Here is a 22562-nt window from a genome sequence, read left to right as displayed (position 1 = left end):
ACCCATGGTGTACCATCAGTTAAACAGTAATGAGAGAGACATTTCCTGGAGCTAATGACCATCTGTGAGAAGTTGATAGCCCACAGCTATACCACAGGCAGTTATCCCCAATTTATTGTTCATTCCATAGAAGTGTCACATGCCAAGGTCATTATTGATTTTATAAGCAGAATATAAAATCATAAAGGTAGGCCTGTGGATTTTTGTTTTATGTGCAACATGATTTCCATGGCTACCTACAACACATTTCCAGATCAGATATTCCCCCAGGTAAGCTGGACTATTCCTTCCTAGTGCTATTGAGATGATAGCCTGGTCTTTGATCACCCATCCTATTTTATATTTGCTTTACGTTTTTGCTGCTTTATAAAGATGCAAAAAAGATCTGCCTAGCAATAACATTATTCAGAAGAAAAAAAATCCATTCTAAGGGACAGAAATATATCAAATGCCTAACTTTAGAGAATAACAGGGAAGGGAGGGCAAAAAGCAGCTGGGTGAAAACTTGAGGAAACTTCCAGCTACATGGAAAATGAAATCCTCTTCAGATGCAAATTAGAGTCTCAGATGAGAGTTTCCAGTACAAGAAAGGAAAGCAAAGAGTCTCACACATGCATCTGTACCACAGCATCACATGTGTAATGCCTCCTGGCTGAATGTACACAGCTGGAGGGAAACAACGTCTGTGAAGAAGGAGTGTGACAGAGTATGCACATGCAGGAGGGCACATCCAGCACTCGCTGGGCATCACACAGCTCTGCAAGCAGGACCAGACACATGACACTAACTACTTCTGAAGATGACTTTCAGGTAAAACAGGTCAGATTCTTCCATATCGCATGCAAGAAGTGTCCCCCCAAAGGTTTTACAGCACAAATCTCCTCACTTTTAAATTTGGTGAATATTTTTCAACTATTTCCACTCATGTAACTCAACTGCTAATTCTTTCATTTACACTATCTTTTATGCCTTTTTTTCTTCTTGCTTTATCCCAGTCCTTCAACCTTTTTTGAAGGATTGGGACATGTTACATACAAATTTGGCTTGCTAACTTACACTGAGGCGTTTTTGCCATTTGTGAAAGGCTGCAAGAGACACAAAGAAACCCTTGCACACTGTTACAATATTACTTTTAGAAAAACATTACTAACTAAATTTTCATGGTCAGACATCTCGCTAACCTTCAATGTCTGTTCAGATAGGTGCCCAAAGGTCTTACTGGCTGCATCTTCTGCGTAACATTGCTTACCATAAAACATCTCTACTTCTAATCCCTCCTTGTCATTAAAAAGGGGGAAAAAAAACAACAACAAAAAACCCACCACCACCTCTTAAAGCCATGTCCTAATCCCAAGACCAGGAAATTATTCCAGTTTCAGAGATTGGCACTGCATTTCAGTAAATCTGTCCCTTTTCTTAAAACCTCCTAGTGTGACTATTCTGCCAGAGAATACTGTTACTGTATCAGAGACTCCCTGAATTTCTATCACACTCCAAGAACATTGTACTAAATGAGGAATCTACATGCTATGTTGTTAAAAATTGCAGCCTGGAGCTTGTATCATTCCTTCTGGTGTGACCCTCTGACCCAAAAAACATTTTCTAGTATATTGGACCTAGATGGATTGCTTCTGTTCAGAGGAAAAAATGATTGAGAAAATTAGGTGCTTCTCCAGTGCAAGTGTGGGTGAATATAATAGGAACAAACAAGAACAGACAGTTTCTTTATCAGAAATCTTCCGTCCATGGAGCTTCCTTTCTGTTCTGCTCATTTTTAGATCCGTGCTACTACTAACATCTCTATCTCAGTACCTGAACAACAGTAGCTAAATCAATGCCCTGGACTATAAGGCTTGTCACTAGAAAAAACCCTCAGCCCAAGTAACAGATTTGCAGCTGCCTACCAGCCAAAGACACGATTGCTGGTAGGAACCAGAAAACATGCGGTTTTCCATAATGTTTTCCCTAACATGTTGAAAACACTCAACAGTTAAACTCATTGAATTTATCAAGTTGCTGAACGTCTACTTTTCTTTTTGATATTTGGGCCACAGATCCTCTAAAAAGTGGATTATAAGACCTCAAGAAGAATAAAAGCCAGAATTTCATTCAAAACAGTCCACCACTGTTAAATGAGTTGGTCTTTTTTTTTCAGTTTCTGTGGACAATATAACTATAAAGCATGTGGAAGTATGGGAAATTCTTGCACTTCTTTCTCCCCCCGCCTTTTTCTTAAAGAAAGGTAGATTTATTTTCATTGCATTTTAATGTGATATGTACCAGTATGTTGCTATAAAGCTTCTTCATTTCATCACATCTTTTTGACAGCTGGGATAGATCCCCTTCATATTTCTGAATTAAATCCTGTAATACAATAAAACTTCTTAATTTGGTGTAGCAGCATAATATTAAAGCAGGAATTAAACAGCAGTGAAAACAAGATAATTCAAGTCAAAATTTTCATGTCCCAAAAATTTCACATTTCACAAAAGATAAGCATACATCAAGCACACACATTTCCTTGCAAATATTAAGACATCAAAGACCAAAAAAAAAGAAACATCAATGTTAGAGAATTTACTGTATCATCCAATGACACTACCTAAATCTACTAAAATTGGCAGAACTAGATAAGCATCATAAGGTCCTAATTTCCACCCACATTGGGCATAGTCTAGCCTGTTCGAATGTGAAACAAGCACTCCCATTTGCTAGTTCTAAAGGAGGTAGAAACAGGGTCTTAGAAATTTAACTTTTGAAACAAAATTTCTTAATCATGGTTCCTCTGTAATGTATACATTTTCAACAACTTAATACATATTGAAGAAGCACATCGTTGAGCTGTCCCAAGGGAGAAGGAAACGTATGGATTGAGCAAAGGCTGACACTACCCAGTGAAGCACAGCACGGAGATATCCAGGACAGCAGAGATGGACATGTCCACACCACAGAGCAGGGAACGCCATCACTGGAAGTAGCCCTGTTCACAACTAGCACAACCGTGCTCCTGAGAGTTAGTTAACTTCCCTGTACCTGAGCTAATAAGCCCCATGTTTGACTCTGCTGACTGCTGGCCAGAACTGGGCTCCCTACAGCCTGCTCAGCCACCTCTCCATTGTGTCCTCCAACCCATCTTGTTCTGTGACTAGCATGGGCAAAATCATCTTAGATCAACCTATACTCACAATTTAGGCATGCCCTTGGTTGATGTTTCTTGGATGGTCTCTTTTCCCAAGTAACAAGCAACAGGACAAGAAGAAATTGCCTCAAGTTGTGCCAGGGGAGGTTTAGATCGGGTATTAGGAAAAATTTCTTCATAGAAAGGGTTATCAAGCATTGGACCAGGCTGCCCAGGGAAGTGTCACCATCCCTGCAGGTATTTAAAAGACCTGCAGATGTGGCACTTAGGGACGTGGTTCAGTGGTGGACTTGGCAGTGTTAGGTCTGCAGTTGGACTCGATGATCTTAAAGGTCTTTTCCAACCTAAATGATTCTGATTCTATATTCTGTTTTCCCTCCCATCTGAGGGCAGAGGAAATTACTACAATTTCATATATGCTCTAAAATTGCTATTATTCCAAAGTCTTTATCATGGGCAACCATGGGTCTACCTGTTCCTCATCCACTCCAGCCCATTTGCCTGTGAAGCAACAGCAGGAGATGAAGAAACTCTGAAAAACCCTTCCCATGCTGCAGTTTATAGTATGAGACACTATCACAGAGGAATAAAAGGCCACTTTCCATCAAATGCTCCTGACTCCCTTGTCAGGGCAGGTCTCAGCCCAACCTAAGCAGATTACTCATCTTTTACCTCCAGTCCACAATAAGGTTGTGATAACATTACCTTTAGTTCCCTGCAGAACTGTGACTCCTGGGGTGTCGCCTTGATTGTCTTGGGTTTAATAAGCCGTCTGCACTGAATAACATTTTCCAATTCTTTTTTTAAAACTAACAAAAGAAAATAAGAAATTTCACTAGCATGTAGTTGTTTCCAAAGGACTATAAATGTCTAATTTAGGCCACATGGAAAATTTAGGAGGATATGAGTCTATAATGCATTCATCTAGGAATATTAACTTTCTGTTTTGAAATAGAAATCCTGAAAGAGTCATGGGTCTTACATAAAGAAATAGTATGTGACCACATCACAGCAACTGCAGAATAATGAAGAGGTTGATAGTATGGTTATGCAGCAGCCGTAAATCTGACCTTTCCTAGTTTTGAGCATTGGGATTAGCAATGAAAATAACATTCTCCAAACTTACATTTTTGTGTAGAAAGTTCAGAGTTCCTTTAAAGATAAAAGAACAAAAATTCTATTCTATAAACAGTAAGAAATCTTGTCAGTTGGCACTAAGCACTGCATCAGACTGTTACCGTGGGAGCTTTCATGGTGTGAAATGGGGGGAGAAGAGGATGCAGCCTTGGCTCCAGGGGCTCAGTCCTGAACTGACCCAAGCTGCAGTTGAGCGTTTCTCCCCCTGTGCTCGTGTGATACTTGCAGAAGATGAGCCCCAGGACACGCCTTGAACTACACGAGGAGAAAGACTGTTTCAGTGGCATTTGGTCCATCTCTTTCCCTCTCTGCCCTGGTGAATGGGACTCAGAAGATAACAGTGACTATGCTGGGCCCATCAGGAATCCATGGAGGGAAGAGGCCAGTCAATCTCCTCCAGTTCCCATGACTCACCTCCTTTGACAGGTCCCAACAGCTTCTGCTAGTGTGTTCATTGTACTGCCTTACCCATGACTTTCCAAAACTGTCTTTAAAATACTTAGTGATTTTTAATTGCTACCAACATCGTTCCCAAAGAACACAAGTGATTCAAGGTAAATATTTTTAGTTCCTTATGTCTCCTAAAAAGTTGACTGGAATTTCTTGGAACAGAATAAAAGCACACTTTAGTAGCCTCAAGCTACATACCTAGCTGACTCCCAGAGCCAAGCAGAATAGGCACAAGGCTTTTTCAAACCAAAACCTGAGAGCAACTATCATTCAGGTATCTTATCAAAGGCTGAAATACAATATATTGGTCTGTAGTGACAGTCAACACCCATGCCACGTGTTCAAAAGATAGACTTTTATAAACTTTCAACATAATACAATTCATTTTCATCCACTCATACACCGTTGCTATCAGCTCTCAAATGGTTCAATGTAAAATCCATTGAATTCACTGGTCACCTTATGACACTGTTCAATGATATGTTATAAATATCTCCCAAAATCTCTCTTACACTTGAAAAACCTTGTTCTGTTCCCTTCTGTTGGCTTCACTAGTGTTGGACTTCTTTCTAGAGGGGACCAGTTTGGTTCAGAGAAGTTTTTGAACTTCAGGACTGAACTGTAGGGTGTTTTCTCCTGCTGCATTGCCTGAACCCGGACCAGGCAATGTAACTTTGACAGAGCACTTGTATAGCTTAAGATTTGTAGTTTATGATAAACTCTATTTACCATGGGCAGTATATTTTTTATATTTCTAAACCACCTGGACACACTTTCATTTATTTTTTTTTAAATCCTTTACAGTAACATGGCAAGTTAAGTATATCACTATAGCAACACTTTACCTCAATGTTTTGAACCTTTACTTCTCTTTACAAACTATAGAAGTGCAATGAAAACCTGTTCCAAATGACTGCACAACATATGAAAATCTTTTTCTGAATTTAGAAGCCACATTTACATACCATCAACTTCAGCACTGAGGCCTTTCATGGAAGCTGGGGAGGAAGAGAGAGGGAAAAACATACTAATGAGTATCATTCATATTGTGAGGATGGGAGTTTCCACAGAAGTTGAAGGACTTCATTTTTATTTGTTGATTATTTTTTCCCCCTCCCTCCTCTTACCATCAGGAACAGCTTCAAATTCTGTCAACTCCTGAGAAAATTTGGCCAGATCAGGCTCATGTAAGATGATCTGTTCCACAAGGGCATGAAGCAAGGTGAATGTCCTCTCTTTACCCCGCAACAGAGGTAACTGCAAATAGAGCAATAATTGACAGACTGAGCTATTATACTTTAAAAAAAAAAAAAAAAAAGGCAACAAGGATGTTGATAGCTCCCAGGTAAATTTGGCAAGAATGGAAAACACAATGAAATTAAACTTCTCCTTTTCAATCTGCCATTTTACAGACATTCTTGATTAAGATCAGCATTACACTTTCATATCTGTTGACCTTCCTTGTTCTTTTGTGCCTTCTTATTCACAGAGGTTTTTTAACTTAAGATATCCTAATTGATTGCAACTGATTTTGGACTTCCAGACACAGCCATTATTCCTTTCCACTTAAAAGCAGTATTCTGTGTTCACAAAGATAGCAAAGTTCCTTAATTGAATCTGGGAAGATGTTCTGTGGCAGAAAATGATTTTGTAGGCATTTTTCATTATGATAGATGTGGTATTACGGCCATTGTATATATAAAAAAAAATAGAATGCAAGTTGTGTCTCAGAATTGTCACTAGAGTTATAAATCACTCACTCATATATTAAAGTCTCCAGATGGGAAAGATACCTTACAAAAACAAAATAAAAATCCTTCTCTCTTCTATTTACAGATCAGGCATAATCTCACAATAGTGTTAAAGGTACAAGGCATCTTAGGAAATTTGTATCTTTTTTTTTTGCTTTTTAGAATAAGAATATGATGCTCTGACACTGTCAAGTGGAGGAGGAGGAAAAAAACCTGTGCTCAGTAGCAGCATTTTCTGATGGCAAATTCTGATGAAGAGGGGAAAGCCGTTTCCTTAAAACTAATGGAAAACTCAGCTTAATGTCACACAAGGGGTAGGTCAGTGAAGAGACAATTAGAGAACTAAGAGCTAGATGATGCTTCTTGTACAGCAGATCTCTGCCAGGAAAGAGTAAAGATCACAACTGCCACCTTCATCCCCTATTCAATCATCCACAAGAGCAATGATGGGGCGATTAAAACCACTAGAGGTAAATTTCACCCCCTTTCAATATATTAATTTATTTACATTCTACTTTTGAAACTTTACCTTAAAATGGCATTGCACCACTTGTTGCAAAAGACTTGTTGCACTGGAGTAAAATGAAGCGCTAAATACTCCAGTGCCATAAAAGTGCAACTACCATGGAAGAAATGCCATAGTTACAGCCTCTGACCACAGTGAAACGAAGAGGATACATACAACAGTGCTCTGCACAAAACTGCAAAATACAATTTATCTAAACTCCCATCTAACCAGGGGCCTGCAGCTCAGACGCCTCTTCTAGCCACACGATCTTAATATCAGGGCAGTCAGCATTTTGATGTTCTACCTCATTAGAAACACAGTGTGTTCCGCACCACAACGCCTGCATCTAGCCCATGCTGCTGTCTAAAATGGGGAAATGCATCTTGTTATAACATACATTAAAGAATACATTGTTAAACAGGATTTTGTTTCTAGTGTAACCAAGAGCAGATGTTAAAATGTTAGCTACTCATTAAAAATGATTGCCTTTGCCCACATTCAGGGCAAAACTGAGTTAATATTAATGTGTAACATACCTTATAATATGGTGATTTTAATGACAAGAAAAATATTTACTCACTTTGGTCAAAGATGACAGTCGAAATCCTTTAGCCTTCTCTTTTCCAGCCTTTTCATTTAAATGGTTCCCAATGGATAGAATGTACTCCAAGACAGCGACAAATTTCTGGCTGGATTGCAGCTGCTTACTAGCTTGGATTTTCCGGTTTATTAGCTGAAACACACAAATCTTCCTACAGTTCAAATTGAAAATGTGAGTAAATCAATGGTAACTATACCTTCCGTTTGCCAAAAGCCTCATTGTCCCCATCTGAAGCAAGTCACACTTTAGCTGATGGATACCTACCTATTAAACTTCCGTGGAGGAACAGGCCAGGAGTTTTCAGGAAGGACCAGTTAAAAGTCTCCCACCAAGATAAAGGTAGTGTTGGCACAATTACCCTGCCCCCAGTGGAGGTCACATCCTTTATGGCTGCCAAACCGGCCCTGCCAAAATGACTTCAACCTCATCTCCTAAAAATGCTTCTGAAGAAAAAGTATTTTGCTGTTTGACTGCACCAGATTGCACCAAATGTCAGGCATCAGGGGAAGCAGATAGCCTGAAGCACAGTATAAGGTTCTCCATCCTTCACCTCCCTCCCTTCTGTTTACACCAGCTGAAGACTGTTATCTTATCAAAATTCTTAGCACATTTTCCCCACAAGGAAGAATAATAATTTTCTGTAATCAAACTCAGTATCAATTTCTGTTTTCCCAGGGAAGCCACCTCCCTTCTAGGGCTATAGATATAAGAGGTGGGTTTGGTTTAAATTAGGAAATCTATATTTGTTTAGCACCACACCTCTCTTCATCAGTCTCCAACACAAATTTAAAAACAGGGAAAGGATGAAACATGCAAGAGAGCTGAATGCCATTGTTAAAACGTTTATAGCATGTCACAGGGCCAGAGGGTGCTGACAGCCATATTCAGATTGTTCTATAGAATTTTAGGTGGTTTATGTTTACAAACATGTGTTAGTATGCATAAGAAAATACTTAGACAACTAATCAGCTCTTCAATGAACATTAAATATCCTTCAAAGCTAACAGTACATCTAATAGCTTCCAAATATTCAAATATTTGGTTCCAGTGGAGGACAGCAAAGGTGAAGCATTGTACCAGGCAGGGTCAGAAATCTGTGCATCTCCCCAGTGTTTTCCATCTGTTCCTCTTCTGAGTTTTGTTCACTGTTACTATGGTTTTAATCACAGCCAAAGGATAACAACTCAGACTGGTAGAACTTTCAAGTTTTGTTTTCATTCCCATGCATGAGAGCAAAACCTTTGAAACATTTTCATAGAAACAGAATCATGTTGAAATACTTGGTTTTGAAACAAAGCATATACAAAACCTGGCAGGTAAGGCAGAGGTTTGGAACAGGAAGATGCAGTCCATGAGACTCGAACACTGCTTATTTGCATCCTCCCACCTCATTCCACCCCTAAGTCATCCTGAAAAAGGCAAAAAGGGACTTGGACTCTGGTTTGCAACATTTCAATTCAGTGCCATAATCCTTAGGGTGAACAGCCTCCTTTGGTCTTCTGAAAATAGCAAATGTCTATGAGATGCTGGTCAAATAAACTTGCTCTAAGAATCTATGACTTTAGATTGATTCTTTCAGCTTGTGGGGCAAGAACCTCCCCACAAAAGGAATTGAATTTTAATGGTGAAATTTGCTTCTGTCTTATCACTGGCCAAAGAAAGAAGAAAGTTTAACCACCCCAAATTAAAATTTGAAAATCCTTTCCTGTTCTTTTCTCCCTCCTTTGTGGAGGTCTGTCCCACTGCCAGGCCCATTAACAACTGCTTCTTGAACACTTAATGGTGAACAAGGATGATATTAAATGCACATACATGTATATACATGCATATCATAGCCCTCATTTGTCTCCAGTTTCTTTTTTTTAGTTTTATTTTGTTTTGAACCAGTACTGTGGAATACTTTCATTAACAAAACACAGTAAAATTAACTGGATTCCCAAAAGCATTCCAAATGCACCAGCTGATAGTACCACTGTATTTCAAACATAGCCTGTCTCTAACAAGTTTCATGTCATTTACAATTTCTTGGCTATCAAAGTCATGAACTATAGAATTTTTAAATTTTTTTAACCCTTTTGCTTGTTACTTTTGAACAGTGCCATGAAATGTTTTTTATACACTAGACTGCCTGGATTATTACACTGTGAATTGCTGACATTATGGCCTGGGAGATATTTTGCTACAGGGAAAAAAAAAAAAAAAAGAAAAAAAACAGCACAAAACCTCCCCAACTACAGCACTTGAAATGCACTGAGGCCACTTGTCCCTCTACTATCTAACTGGTAGTTTTTAATTAAAAACACACTATGAAGGAGTTATGTTACTTACAGGTTCTAAATCTCTCATGCTCACGGGGAGCTCACGTATGGTAAGCAGGAGATCCAACCTCTGGCCCAAGTGGGGGATTTTACACATCTGCTTAGAATTGAACAGAAAAGGAATCAAGCCCCATGTTTATATCAAAACGTGAGCATATATCTTTCATAATTAATTGACTAATTCAGCTGCACTATAATTTTCCTAATTTCTGTGCTCATTTATTCATTTTTCAAGGCCTTAAGTCTGTAGATATACTATGGCAAATATAAAAATCACATACCTGAATATGCATCATTTGCATATGCAAATTCAAGAAAACACTGTATGCTAGTAGGGCCAGACACTATTAAAATAAATGACACTCATTTCTTGTGAACAAGAATAGTTAAATGCATATAATTTTATGCTTAATGATTGTGGAAATCTAACTCAGAATAAATTACCTCCTACTTTGGAGGAAGGGGAAGGCATATGACTCGGAGAAGCAAAGGGATCCATACAGTTCTCTTCATAATATCTATATGCCTCAACTCTTTATCAGATAAATCCTCATGTATTGATTCTGTCTGAGACTGTAAATTTAAGTTTCAAACAATGGCTTCTTGTAGTGGTTTTATTTAGAAGAGAGAGTGCTAGAAATAGCATGTGTTGTCTTTTAACGCTGTGCCTTCTTACCTCTAGCATAAACTGATCAACCACATGCAGCTCTGAAGGAGACCCCTTGAATGACTGGTACCTTTCTGCATCTTTTGGTGTTGGCATGTACCTGTAAAACAGCAAATGAAAAGTAGATGTCCTTTTCCTCTTCATTCTATATTGTTGTAACATAAAACAATCACTCTGTTCCATGCATCAGAATTTCTTACTGCTTAGTGTGGTTTATGTATTGCATATTTATTCCTTAACCAATGGAACTTTATAGACATTTGAACCAACTATGCAATGGAAAGCAAAAATGATCTGTAGATACATTGGATGAACCTTCCAAAAGCACCTAGAAACAATATACGCTTTTTGAGGAGTTATGGCCACGCTGGCTCAGCTTGTCTCCAGCAATATCTTCTTTGAAAAATTAGCACAAAAACAGAGCAGACTCGTGCTATGGTGTGATCAACCAGTGGACTCCACAGTCTGACCAACTCGACCTCTAAAATGTTTTTAATTGACAATGAAATAAAAGTGGGCAATGGTGTTTCTGTCTAAGCACTGCATCACATCCAAGATCCATTTCTCACTTTTGTTGTGATAGCACATAACAGAGACCCGCAACTTTCATCCTTCTGCATAAGGTGAGAGAATATTCTCCCAGTACTCCAGAGCTGCAGTGTTTTAAAAAAACTGATGTCTTTAAACATGCCTCCACTTGGAAAAATAAACTCACACCACCACAGTTCCTCTCCTCTCCTTTGGAGATCTTCCTGCCTGTCTGACTGATACACTATGGGAATTCGTAGCATATCTTAAAGAAGAAAAAATGAAATCGATGTTATAGCTAACATATGAGAAGGACTGTTAAGAATCTTAAATAAGTATTCAGGTCTACTATCTTCTCTTTTATCTCTGCAAACAACTTACTAAATTTGTAGCAAGTGTGATTAAACATTCATGGGGATAGATACACATTTTCATTAAAAATAAGGAAATTTATTCAAAGATGGAAAAAATAAAGCAAAGATTTTAGCATGTTAAATAGAGGACAAACAATAGATTTTTTTTTTTTTTTTTACCGTTGTCAATAATTTAATATGACACTTCAATTGAATAATTGTTGGGTTTTGAATTATTAAATTTATCTTAAAGCAGATTACAAAATATTCCATTCATCACCCTTCATCATCAAGAAAAAAAAAAGAATTCTTATTTAAAAATAACAGTTATCTGTTGACAAATGAAAGCTTTATTTATCATTAAAAATAGTTTAACTTTTTAAGCAAATTCAAAGAACTTTTTTGTTAAAGGTGACAGCAAATATCTTCATTTAATCAGAAGTTTGATATTCCATCAAATTATTTTAATGTGTTATGTACATGAAACAAAACTAACAGATTATCTAGAAGGTTTAACTCTTGAAGCACTAAACAATGGAAGCCATGGAAAAGGAAGCACAATATGTGAATACATCCCATAGATATCTTTTTACATGAATGCAGCTCTAGAGGAATTTGTGCAATGAAAAATCTCACACTGTTATGAAACATTAAGTTTATAGAGACAAAGAGTGCTTTGTTATTGATTTTAAGATGTCAGGACAAAGAATCATTTAGAGAACTATGGAAAGGTTTCCATATCAAAATAAGTCCTGAAGTTTCTGATATTCCACCACCTCCACTAACCTTCACTGGATACGTGAGCAGAACATCTTGCTCACTGGTCACAGTCTTGAAAATGTAATATTGGATTTGGCTTTAAATATTTTTCATTTTACAACAGTAGAATTTAGACCTTCTGCTCAGGCTTAGACAATGACAGATATAATTTGCACCGAGATGAATTTTCCAGTCCCTGACTATCCTGTCTAAACTCCTGTCATAACCACAAGTTCTCAATTAACTGGAGGCCACAGTTTTCAATGATAAAGTTTTCCACCATGGCACCTAAATCAAGTGGAAAAGTCTTCAAAAGTGCTAAGTGTCCTGCTACTTGTATCACACCAACTCCACTACAGTGCATTGTACAAGAGAAACTTCTGAGTGCTGATGTTCCAAGCGTCTGCCCCTTTGATGAGATGTCTGAATGGCAGCTCTAAGACACTGAACTGCCTTGGAAATCCAACCCTCAACTCTGCAATGCATCTCATCTATTTCAGTAACATTTTTTAAACTGTTCGGGTGGGAAAAATAAGCTTCCTTTCACTACAAGATTTGTACATTCATTCCTAGATTTTGGCAATAAATAAGAATCCCAGGAACAGAATCCTTGATCCTATATAGCACATAGCAATGCAGCCTCCAACGTCTCTTACACATTCCATTGCTAGAAAAATTTCCTCAGCATTATTTCTATCAAAGGAAGACTCCGAAATCTTCAAGGAAAAAATAAAATCTTTCAAGTTTCATTGCCATCATTATTATTGCTATTATTGTCTGATGGCAAAGAGCCCAGATGCTATAAATCAGTGATCTCAGTGGTGTTACACTAATTTCAACAATGCGGAGATCCTGGACTGAATCAGCAGTGCTGTATTAGGGCTTGAACAATGGACTGTGTTCAGTATTTTCCTTCAAACAGAGATGTGAGCAGAGGCTGCACTCGTAAATGGGGATGGCCAGACCCCAAGCGCTCTGCTGTGCTGCAGGACTGGAGGCATTCCCTCACTTCTGCCAGCTCCAACCATTAGTTTCCCCAGAGACAGCCACGTGTGTAACTGGAGAGCACTCTTGATGTCCAAGACATTTCATTGCAATTATCTCCTGACCAATTCCACCCCTGCAATTAGAAACTGTGGTACTGCATGAGGAAAAGTGATATTTTGGGGACATACTCTAAAATGTCAGTGGCAAGAACTGAGGTTTCTGTGTGAAACCCTAATATTCTATTCACAGTCAGGATAGATCCAATCTCACAGTAGCATCTTTCCTGAACTTCACATTATTTACAGAAGATTATGCTTTCTCCAAAAGGTAGCATATATTATAAACAAACAATTGAACCCCAAAGATTACCTTCTCAGTGCTGTAATCTGCTCATCTGTAAGTCCACCACTTTCTTCATGTATAATGTATAGTTTTTCTTTCAGCTCACTTGGTTTTATACGGAAACTTTTAAGAAAAATGTCTGGAGGAAAATGATTCTTAGATTACTTGGAAGAAAATGTTCAAGGGAAGGAAAATCACCAAAACATTTCATATTTAATTTCCAGATTTAAAAAAAGAAAAAACCCAAAACACTTAGTAGCTGCTAATGCTAAGGCAAAAACTCAGTCTTCATATTTTCTTTAAATATACATAGCAGTAGTCAAGGAAAAATATATTTTTGTCAGAACATAGTCAATGCTTAAGAGAGAACTATCAAGTTACTGCTATCAGAAGGTACTCAAGTACTTGCCCATATATATTTTTCTCGTACTCAGCTCAACAGTCAAGATATTTTTTTGCAAATAACAGTACAATGTATTGGCATATTATAATACTTTGAAAGTTAAAGAAATTAAATTTTCCATTTGTTTTGATTTTGTTTACTTGCTTTAATTTCCAGGGTTCAAAAGAATGTAGTTAGAGTCCATTCAAGAAAAATTACTCCCAGATGAAGGCAACCTGGGAAACAGAAGTGCTCACTTCTTCCACACTGCCTAATATTCTAACGTCTGATTAAGAGGTTTTGTAATGTTTAAGATTTCTGTGCTGGCATGGGGCTGGCTCATAATATGATAGGATTATGATAGGAAAATGGAAATAAGACATCTCTTCCCCAAACAGGTGAAGAAACATTTTTTGCTACCCCCAGAAAAATACTTTGTCTTGCTAGTTATTCTTTAATTACTGTCTCCATCATCGTTACCAAAGCATGAAGGTAAAAAGGAAACACAAGGAAGTGAACAGAGGGCATCAGCAGAGAAAGCAAAAAGGTTTTAATGCTTCACATTGTTGTCATGAAACTTGTCCTAGAGTCTCTGCTGCAACAGAACTCTGAGCAGCACAAGGGGATTGGGTAGAAGAATTCAGGAAGGATGTGTATGATTTACCTTTTTTTTTTTTTTCCCCTCCAGTTCTAAAAAGGATCAGAGTTTTTCAGGTTATAGGAACTTGCTGTGGCCCAAATCAACTATCAATGTTTCTCAGGAGACTGTTGGCCAATGGAGTATATACCATTTATTCTTCCTCTGACACTCTTTCCACCCTTTTAATTTTGTTATAAGATCTAGCTTTAGTGCTAAGCCTGGCAGAATCTTCCCTTTTTCCTTCTTATGCTTTTTATGCCTTATATCTTTAGCTTCCCTATGCCTTTTAATCCATGTATCTCTTCAGATGGGGTCATGCCTACAGATCACAACAGAGTGAATAACTCACAGTAAAATGTTGGGTTTAAAATTTTCACAACCTGTCTACAAAATATTTTATATTTTTGTGAACGTTTCCAGTGGTTGAAATCAGCTGCTGAATAAATTCTAGTCATCAGACTTTGCCAAAGTATTTTCCTAGGCAAAATAAGGATTGTATGTCTGGGAAACTGGGTCTCAGAGAGAGAGACAGGCACAAGTCAAGCCACAGAAGCTGTATTTTGACTCCTAAATCAGTTTTTCACCCACTAGATCCCACATTCTTGGATTAACATATACATTATAGTGCTTCCCAAAACTTTTTCATCGGAAATCTGAGGATGTTTTTCTTGTATCTCTGATACCTATATAGCAGAATACCTCTGTATAGCTGTATACCTCTGTATAGCGACATTTATTTTGTCTACAAGAAGCCACGAGATAACTTAGCTTTTATTTCAATTTTCTCATACACTGGGCTTGAATTTAGTGTGTAGATCTTCTCCCAGAACTCTCTTTTTTCTCTTGTGTTCAGAAACCCACTCAAATTCTCAAGAAATTTTAACCTACTGGCATTTTGGCGCTTCATCTTTTTCTTTGTTAATTTAAGAACTGTGGTTTGCAGCACTTGCAGGAAGATTAATCAGAATTCTCAGGATCAAATTAACTTCTGATCTAAGTAATGTCCGTTATAATAAGTATGTGCCAAAAATCTCACTGATGGGACTTTAAGGATAAGATTAAGAAACTGATGTAGAATGTCTCAATGAAAAAAGTTGTGAGAGGAATAGGATCAAAAGAAAGATTTGCAAACCAAAAGAAATAAATTTCCTCAAAGAAATTGCAATAATTTAGTAGATAAAAGTGCTATTACAGGATTCTTTTTATCTGCAACTGCACTTTTGTGTCACTCCCTTCCTTTTAACGCTTCAAATTGTTAGTCAACAGATGCAATAATTCCAACAAGTTATCTCCATTTACAGTTCCCAATTAAAACTTACACAATCTCCAAAGTATATTCTTTCTTATCAATATTTGTAAAGATGAAATCATTAAAACTTCAGAACTAACTGCCCCAAATTCTTTACATGTATAATGTTTCTTAAGAGAGCTAGGTTATAGAACTTTTTTGGAAAGCCATTTCTGTACTAGAAATCAGAGTAGTCTTTGGAGAACAATTACTCTTGCTCCTTTAATGTCTACCACTTCTCAACAAAGTAACTGAAAGACCTTTACATCATTTTATTAGTAAGACCAGAACTATGTGTTGAACTGCTTCATTAACTGTGAAAGACTGTTCGAGGTCAGGCCTTTGGCAGAATCATACCTGACATATGAGAGGGAAGGATCCTGTTCATGATCATTCAAGACAGCCATTCACAGTCTAAGCTACTGGCCAGAGAAAGGCCAAGAGAGTTCCTGTGACCTGACTTGTGGCTCTCTCACAGGATTCTTACACCAATCCATCTACACCTACATGAATATTCTTGAACGCAATGCAGGAGACTGAGCACGGTACTCAAAGTGCTAGCTACCAACCTGTTTCTGTTAACAGCCCACAAAATTTGGGAAATCTTTGAAGTCAGAGTCTTAACATTGATTTCACAGGCATCACACATGATTTTTACATGTCTGCCCTAAGACAACACCATCACAGCTCAATGGCACATCCACATGTTTTGTACATGAGGAGGAGAAGCTTGGTGCTTCTACTCTGCATCATTAGGAACCGCATTTAGAGCAACTGAGCCATGAGGTCTATTTTTATAAATGAGTAGAGTGACACTGAATTAGAAGACGATTTAGATACAAACTTGTCTCCTTTGACTATTGAATGGCAGAAAGTACAAATAGAAAATGCATGCAGTGCTCATCCCAGGCTTCCAGATAGGAGTACACAGTTCTTATTACACTTACTGAAGTTATGTGCAACTTTTCGATCTAACATGATGTGTTGATTCACTGAAGGCTCATTGCCTGAAAATACTGCCATGTCCTGGATCTGGAACTGATCACAGAGTCTGGATACATCTATTTTTTTCTTGCATGGGTCACATGATCCCCAGACAGATTTTTGAATCTAAAAATATAGGAGTGACAGGGTAAACAAAGAGCCAAAAGAACAGAGTCACTTTGTTCCATCCAAACATACAGAAGGGCATCCAGGTTGTTTTGTGTCACGGCTGTACTTTTATGATAACTATACATGTAATACAGGCTACAATTTTATTTTTTTTTTAACGGTCACCATCATTTTCATCCTCACCTTATCACAAGGAACAACATCCCAATGAAAGGCTTTGGTTCTTTTTGTCGATGGAGAGAGGCTGCAGGGCTGCGGGAATGCAGGTGGGGCTGGTGGTATCTCTGCCTCACTTACGGGAAGTGGAAGAGATGGTGATGCTGGGACTCCTTCCCCCTCTGCAGGCTTTGTCTGGGGGCTTGAAGACTTGTTCAGACTGGTTGTTGCAGAACTCACACCAAAGTGGAGGGCCTCCTCTTTCTGTTCATTCAGAGGTACAGTAAAATCCTCATAATCTGCTTCGGAGGAGGTGCACCCTTGAGATCCCTCCTGAGGCAGTGAGGCACCATTACACAGCAGACAGTACCTTTCTATGAGAGACACCCATTCATTATGGAGCTTGCTAACATCCTCTGTCCTGTTATTTTGGACAGTAAAGGGTATTCGAAACCTGAAATTTAAGAATGTCATATATAAATGCAAGGAAGTGTAAATAACATGCTGACTAATACAGCCACAGATATTTGTTATTTAAGCAGAATAATGTTCAGCAGCTTTACTTGTCAAAGGAGCCCAGAGCTGCTGACTCTGACCTTTTCAGACAGAGTTAATTGCTTACGTGTCTAAGGTTAGAGAGCTGAAGTTTTGCCATATATTGACTTTGTGGTGCAGTTACCTCGTAATTCCTCTTCTCCACCTTGGGGGAAGGTGAACAATGTGCTACGTCTTACCATGCTTGTTGCACAACCTAGTCAGAACCTGTTCACACATTTGTCCTATCAAGCTGAATGATACATCTCTTCATTGGCTCCTGACGTGGCAACTAGACAAGTCTTTGTGGGCAGTATTTCAATGTATCTTCTCAATTCCACAATGTGGTACTTTTGATTCCTCCTTAAAATAGTCATCAGATCAGTGCATAACGAGGGGAGGGGTTATCTGTATGATTCTGATGGCCTCATTTCTCCACTGTTATATTTTGTCATGAGACATTGAGATTCTCTGTTGCTTGACCTTGTTTTCAGTTGTTCTGCTTTAACAAATTATTAATTACCAACTATACTTACAAATAATTGTGTTCTTTGGTCTGAACTGAAAAGGTACTGCATCCATTCTCCTTGCTGACACTCACATTACCACCTGACAAATTAATTGTATCTGTTATAGGGTCTGCAGTCTTGTTCTGTCCTCCCAGACCTATGCAATATAAAGTCAATTCTCCTTCACGTAGTTGTACCAAGTACCTGAAGGACAAGGAATAGAGATACAGTTCATTCTTCACTGACTGCTCATTTACACAAGCCTTGCCTTTGTTAAAGTATTTTCTAATGTCAATAAGTCTCCAAATTTTTATAGCAACTTCCATGGAACAGTCAAAAAGTATCAATATTAAAGCATAAAACCTTTGAGATAAGAGCATCTTATTCTCATCGGACACATAAATAAACTGTGACATAAAATATGAATTTCCAGCCTGCCATGCCTAATGAGAGAGTTAAAACTAAGGATATTTCAATATCTACTAAAAATTACCCAGGTCCTCTTAATTTGTTAGCCACACTCTGTCCCTCCCACTCCATTTGTTCCTCCCATTTGTTTGGGATGGTGGATCTTCTGAAGGGATACACTATCTGACTGAGCAGCGCATAATATGGCAAAGGCTTCACTGTTTCCATGTCTTGCAGGCTTCACTGCCACCAAGCTATAAACAAGTCACCATAATATGACTTAGTGGCCCAACCTTATAGTTCAGTAAGTCTCCCCCTTGGAAATGCCTCTGAGTGCTCTTACTCCATGAGGACTGATCCTGGTCCCACCCTTATTCCCACAATTCACTTGGCAGGAAAGGGTCAAAGTATTCTGTTCTCAAGGGCTTCCTCAGAAGTGGCTGAGCCAAATTTTGGGTATTGCCTATTTAAATGATAAATTAACCCTGGCAGAAATTGCCTGACCATACACAGCTTCTATTACAGCAGAATCTTCTGCTTCAGTCTCTCCTCTAGGATTCTGCTGTGCTGCATATAACAAAGGTCCCACATTCAACAACAAGTGGGGTTTTACTGTATGTGTTTTTTATTCTTATTTAAGCATTTGCATTCTCATTTTTCTTGAGGGTTACTACATTTCTTTATCATTCTGACAGTTCTATCACACCTTTCTTTTCTTCCACTATCTCTTCAAGGTGTGGCTAGTTGATTAAGGTGTTCTATGAGGAATTTAAATTAGTTTAGTTGCTCTAGAAGAATTAAACATAAAATATAAATTGCATCTATTCCCACATAAACAGTCAAAGTGATAAGAATTGTTTAATGGAGCTGGCAGTTATATTGATCTCTCCTTTCTTTAAAGCAGGGACTTATAGTTTAATCGGATCTCCAGATGTTTCCACCATTATTTACTTTGCCAAAAAAAAAAAAGAGAGGATTAATATCAAGAAGAAAGCAGCAAGGGCTTTGCTTCACAAGATAAATAAAAATCAATTTTTGTTTGTTAACAAACTTGTTAAATGTTGCAAGGTAACAAATCCTGGGACACACTTGAGGATAGTGTTTACAAGACATACAGTGGTAGCCTTTTAAAAACAATTAAAATCATTTTCTGTGAACTGTGAAGTCTTTTGAGATAATTGCCCTGTGCAGATAATTACAATGTTAAATTTTTTTCATTAGTTTTTGCTAGACATATTTTTGTCTCTCTCCTTTGATAGTATAAGCAATTTCCAGGTATTTTAGGAGCTAGCTCAGAGGAAAGGTGGGTTGTCTGTAGGATGGGTAGCAAACTATGTAAAAACACTGTGGCTGGTTCACTAGTTCAGCAATAGAATAAGCAGAAGCAAAAGTCATGCTTATCTGTGATGGGTTAGGGGCCGAATGAAATGGTGGTGACTGTCCATTTCCTACCGAATTACGATCCCTGTCTCTGAAACCCTCACCCCATTAGGCCACCATGGTTGGTCACCCCCACAGGAGGGAAGTTCAGAACATTACGGGAACAAATTACAAATTTAGGGACAGCCATTGGCCAGTGTGAGTCAATGTTCTCTAGCAGGACTTCTATACTCCTTATCTGCTTTGCTAGTCTTTTTCTCCTTTTCCTTGTGACTGAAAATGGAGTAAAAAGTAAAGAGGCAAACATAAAGAAGTTCCACCATTAAAATCACTCTGAACACCATCACCATTATATTTGTGTTAGTAACGCACACAGCAGTCTAGCACACACCAGAACTTCATCTTGTTGGGTACCACTATTGCACTAAAAGTTAATTTAAATGTTTTCATCTCAGGCAGATTTGGCATCTAAGTTTTAACTTTAAAAATCATTTAAATAATTAATTTATTATCAGTAAATTAAAATCTTAAAGTATTGATCAGAAAATCTTAAAAAATCCACAACTCAGAGGTCTATGAAAGTGCAGTTCGTACTTCACCCATTCAGTGGATATAAAAGTCTTTTGTTGCAAATCCAGCAGTCCTTCATGTATCACGTCACATTCTGCAGGTCTTCCAGAGCAGGACTCTGCTGGTCTCTTGTATGAATTGCTCTGTATAACTCTGCTCAGAAGGTATGTTATCTACATAATAGGTGGCAGTAGAGAGAGTATATTTTCCATGTTAATTCCCTTGAATGAGACATTAATAGTTGGATTTTTCCAGTATAAAAATGATAGACAACACTATAAGCAGCAGCCAAATAGGTAAAATAAATTAACGTAAAATAAATAGGGTCTTTCTGTGATGCTAAACTACTTAACTGCAATTTGGATTTATGCCCACAGTTCTAAACCTGTCAGTGTAAGGAGAATATAATTTTATTCTGGAGGGGTTACTGTAAAACATAATTTTACTTTTTTAATTCATATACAAAGCAATCTAGGACAAAGTTTCTGTTCGGCTCAGTTCAAGCCCAAGTAGTACTTGATTGATTTAGCTTGAAATCTCAAACACACCCAGCAGAAAAATTAAGGCTTGGCTACAGTTGAAAATAGCATGAATTAAGGGGGGGGGGGGGTGTGAATTTATAACACTCTTTTTGTTATACAGGGCCATATTTGAGTGTTCTTACTACAGAATACATGTACTTTTCTGAGGTCTTCCGCTAAATGTAACCTATTTTGAAAATTAAGCTAATCAACCATGAGGTACTGTTCATCTGGAATAAGTTTCTGCATGTGGAGTGAACCATTAAGTTTCACAAGGAATGAATCCCTCTGCAAAAAGCCCCTTAAAAATGGGTCACAGCAGAAGTCTGGATGCAAACTCTTCCATGCTTTTTGAGTTTGTATCTCAACCTAAATTGTGCAGCTGGCTTCAGCACCTCAGCAGTGGGAGGACACAGACTCCAAGACTTGATCACCCCCGAACACATGGGATAGTTTCATTCAGATGAAAAGCTACTGCTAATGTCACAACTCAAGTTTCTCAAGTTTCAGTGTAAAGTCTAATTACACTACTTGGAATATTTAATTGAACCTAGAATTCAGAAGGAGCTGAGACCTCAAAATGAAACAGTTCATACAAAACCTTACAACACTGAATCATTTAATTAAACAAATACCTAGTTGTACCTAGGCTGTCTTCCTCTGATAATTTTAAAATTTCAGTGTATTTTGGTGGTAAAAGATGAACTACTAGGTCATTTTCTTTTCACAGCATCAGGATGGCCTCATTCATCCTTCTTAAAAGCATGCATTTTAATAAATACCTTATATATAGAAAAAAAACTGCTTAGAAAATTTTAATTGAGTTTCAACTGTGCACGTCATCAGTTTTGTTTACTTGTTTTAGTACAATCTCAGACCAGTTACACTCAAGGTGTGGTTGAAGAAATGCATCCACTTTCTTATCACGTCTTGAGCTGGCTTTGCTTCTTCAGTCCTAGTGAACTGTGGCAAAATCCTAAGGCCAACTTCATCCTGAACTCACATTCCCTTTGTTCTATGTATGAACATACACGGAATAAAGACATACCTACTTCTTTGCTTGCACAATGCACAGCATAACAATTCCTATTTATGATTGGGACCTGCTGGGTACTACCACAACATTAGCTGTTATTTATAGCAATCTGTCTATGACATTGTAAAAACTTACCTTCCTTTTATCATCAAGAGACACTGCTTCCAGCTCATAATCTTGTCGCCCATGAAACACAATGCTGAAGCGCCTCCTTTCAGTATCTTCACAGGCTTTGACTTGTGAGAAAGGGAACTGTTTCTTAATAATTCCTTTTTCAATGTTAAAAATGGTCTTTGTGTTGAAATCAATCTGGAATAGAAAGTTCTTCATTACTTGACTACATCGCTTCTCTGCATTGAAAGGGAAAGACAGCATTCCCAACATTACCATGCAAGGGCATTTAGATAAAGGACTAGCTTAGAATATGTATCTATCTTGCTGATGAATAGAATAAAAAATGACATTCCATCATCAAGATACTGTAC

The 22562-nt window shown here is 37.9% G+C and overlaps 1 protein-coding gene across 1 annotated transcript in view; it reads right to left on the bottom strand.

Moving 5' to 3' along the window:
• Window positions 1–22562, bottom strand: part of LOC141931172 (formin-H-like) — a 43454-nt gene that overhangs the window by 4403 nt on the left and 16489 nt on the right. Inside the window, exons 4-16 of the mRNA XM_074843017.1 lie at window positions 22213–22386; window positions 20545–20693; window positions 18190–18366; window positions 17147–17573; window positions 16798–16960; window positions 13568–13679; window positions 10581–10671; window positions 9915–10001; window positions 7566–7718; window positions 5854–5983; window positions 5692–5724; window positions 3845–3948; window positions 2281–2364 (exon numbers count right to left, since the gene is read on the bottom strand). Coding sequence (XP_074699118.1) covers window positions 2281–2364; window positions 3845–3948; window positions 5692–5724; window positions 5854–5983; window positions 7566–7718; window positions 9915–10001; window positions 10581–10671; window positions 13568–13679; window positions 16798–16960; window positions 17147–17573; window positions 18190–18366; window positions 20545–20693; window positions 22213–22386 — 1884 coding nt within the window. The remainder of the gene's footprint in view (window positions 1–2280; window positions 2365–3844; window positions 3949–5691; window positions 5725–5853; window positions 5984–7565; window positions 7719–9914; window positions 10002–10580; window positions 10672–13567; window positions 13680–16797; window positions 16961–17146; window positions 17574–18189; window positions 18367–20544; window positions 20694–22212; window positions 22387–22562) is intronic.

The sequence above is a fragment of the Strix aluco genome, chromosome 17 (assembly GCF_031877795.1).
Source record: "Strix aluco isolate bStrAlu1 chromosome 17, bStrAlu1.hap1, whole genome shotgun sequence".
Classification (NCBI taxonomy): Eukaryota; Metazoa; Chordata; class Aves; order Strigiformes; family Strigidae; genus Strix; species Strix aluco.
The sequence above is the reverse complement of the archived record's forward strand: the minus strand, read 5'-3'. Positions and strand labels throughout refer to the sequence as shown.